Source organism: Penaeus japonicus, unplaced genomic scaffold, assembly GCF_977035675.1.
Source record: "Penaeus japonicus unplaced genomic scaffold, GWHDUDI00000001_assembly GWHDUDI00000018, whole genome shotgun sequence".
In the NCBI taxonomy this organism is placed as follows: domain Eukaryota; kingdom Metazoa; phylum Arthropoda; class Malacostraca; order Decapoda; family Penaeidae; genus Penaeus; species Penaeus japonicus.
In genome coordinates this window covers 30,214,465-30,216,964 of record NW_028234420.1, presented here as the reverse complement: position 1 = coordinate 30,216,964, position 2,500 = coordinate 30,214,465, and the positions used below count along the sequence as shown (strand labels likewise).

The following is a 2,500-nucleotide window of genomic DNA, read 5'->3' as shown; positions in this document are numbered from 1 at the left end:
TCTCCATATCCATCCAATCTGTAATTCCCATAACCCCTTTCTTGACCTGACATGACCTGAAACAGAGCGCTTCGACTACCAGGGCTGTGGCTGGCCTCCCCACCTGCTGTTACCAAGAGGATCTCCCTCTGGCCTGAACTTCCAAGTCTTCATCATGCTTACAGACGCAGACCGAGATATTGTGAGTGAGGCGGGTTCGGGAGAAAGAGGATGCTGGTGGATGATGTGCAATGGGTGGATGATAGTCTCTTAGTCCTCATCTTTTCTGTGGATGATTTGCAATGATGGGTGATAAAACAGTCAAGCATTTGTAAAAATAGAATGAATATTACCAAGGATCAGTAATGAACGTTGGATAACGAGTAATGGATGCCAATAGGGGATGATAACTTGTCGGTAATGAATGGTGAATTATGGGTGATGAATTTAGGATGAAGGATAACTAATTGTTATCTCCCATTTCTACCTCCTCGTTCTTCTTCCCTCCTTTTCATATATATACATAAATATATACATATATATATATATATATATATATATATATATATATATATATATATATATATGTATATATATGTATGTATATATGTATATATGTATATATGTATATATGTATAATATATATATATATATATATATATATATATATATATATATATATATATATATATGTATATATGTATATATATATATAATATGTTCATATTTATATCTTTATTTATATATGCATAATATATATATGTATATGTATATGTATATATATATATATATATATATATATATATATATATATGTATATATATAATATATATATATATATATATATATATATTTATATATATTATATATTACATTATATAATATTATATATATATAATATATATATATATATATATATATATATAATATATATATATAATATATGTATATATATATATGTGTGTGTGTGTGTGTGTGTATTTATATATAAATATATATATATATATATATATATATATCTATATATATATCTATATCTATATATATATATATATATATTCCCCCTTTATCTTCTTATTTGAAACTCCTATACCCTTCCTCTATTCCCCCTCTACCCTTCCTCTACCTTTCTTTTATCCTTCCTCTACTTTCCCTCTATCGTTCCTCTACCCTCCCTCTCCCTTCCCTCTCCCCTCCCTCTCGCCTCCGTCTCCCCTCCCTCTCCCCTCCCTTACTCTCTCCCTCCATCTCTCTGCCCTCCCGCCGTCCCCTTCCTCTACCCACCCTCCCTTCCCTTCCTCTCCCCTCCTTCCTTCCCTTCCCTCTACCCTCCCTCCCTTCCTCTCACATCTATTCTCTTTACCCTCCGTCCCTCCCCTCCCTATACCCTCACTCCCTCTCTTCCTCCCTCCCTCCCTCACTATACCCTTCCTCTACCCTTCCTCTATTCCCCCTCTACCCTTCCTCTATTCCCCCTCTACCCTTCCTCTACCTCCCCTCTATCCTTCCTCTACCCTCCCTCCCTTCCCTTTACTCTCCCTCTCCCCTCCCTCTCCCCTCCCTTTCTCCCTTCACTCTACCCTCCTTCCCTTCTACCCTCCCTCCCTCCCTTCCCTCTCCCCTCCCTTTCTCCCTTCCCTCTACCCTCCCTCTCTTCCCTTTACCCTCCCTCTCCCCTCCCTTTCTCCCTTCACTCTACCCTCCTTCCCTTCTACCCTCCTTCCCTCTACCCTCCCTGCCTTCCCTTTACCCTCCCTTTCTCTCTTCCCTCTACCCTCCCTCCCTCCCTCCCTTCCCTCTACCCTCCCTCCCTTCCCTTTACCCTCCCTCCCTCCCTTCCCTTTCCCCTCCCTTTCTCCCTTCCCTCTACCCTCCCTCCCGCCCCTCAGATCAGCAGCAGCCGCCGCCCCCGGAGCTCCTTCTGCGTGCCCCCTCGAGAGAGATTCCAGGACCGGCGACCGATGGGCTTTCCCTTGGACCGCGAGATGGAGTCGGGTAGCGACCTCTCCACCCAGGAAGTGTTTAGGAATTACGCCAACGTCCGTATTGTTGACGTCACCGTGACACATCTCGAGTGAACACCAAATAGACTTCGTGGGGATTTGGTTATTTGCACTTCTTCCCCTTTTCTTTTCTCCGTTACTTCCCTTCCTCCCTCTCTTCTTCCCCTTTTTTTCTTATTCCTATCTCACTTCCTTCTTTCACTTGCTCTTTCCCACCTTCCCTCTGCTCCATCCATCCATCACTCTGTCTCTTCCTTCCATCTATGCCCTTCTTCCCTCCTTTCATCCATCCATGCATCCGTCCTTTCTACCCTCCTTCTCTCCGTCCCTCCCTCTTTCCCTCTTTCCGGTCCTATGACGTAAACCTTATTGCCAGGTACATAATGGGCGAATTCTTTGTTTATTTTTTTGAAAATCTGTGTAGCGTTATTTGAAATCATTGTTACGCATTATTCATGATTACAGTAAAGATTCTTTTTAATTACCAACCAGGAATAATGAAAGAGAACACATATTCA

General features: G+C 41.5%; 1 protein-coding gene across 5 annotated transcripts in view; it reads left to right on the top strand.

The window, feature by feature from the left end:
- Positions 1 to 2,500, top strand: part of LOC122259091 (hemocyanin F chain) — a 34,485-nt gene that overhangs the window by 31,672 nt on the left and 313 nt on the right. For 4 of the 5 annotated variants that reach the window (XM_086546866.1, XM_086546864.1, XM_086546862.1 and 1 more), the window contains 2 exons: positions 66 to 181; positions 1,869 to 2,500. The exon at positions 1,869 to 2,500 is cut by the window's right edge and continues 313 nt beyond it. In XM_086546866.1, the coding sequence (XP_086402992.1) occupies positions 66 to 181; positions 1,869 to 2,057 (305 nt within the window). In that variant the 3' untranslated portion in view covers positions 2,058 to 2,500. The remainder of the gene's footprint in view (positions 1 to 65; positions 182 to 1,868) is intronic. The other variant, XM_086546865.1, reaches the window with a different exon arrangement.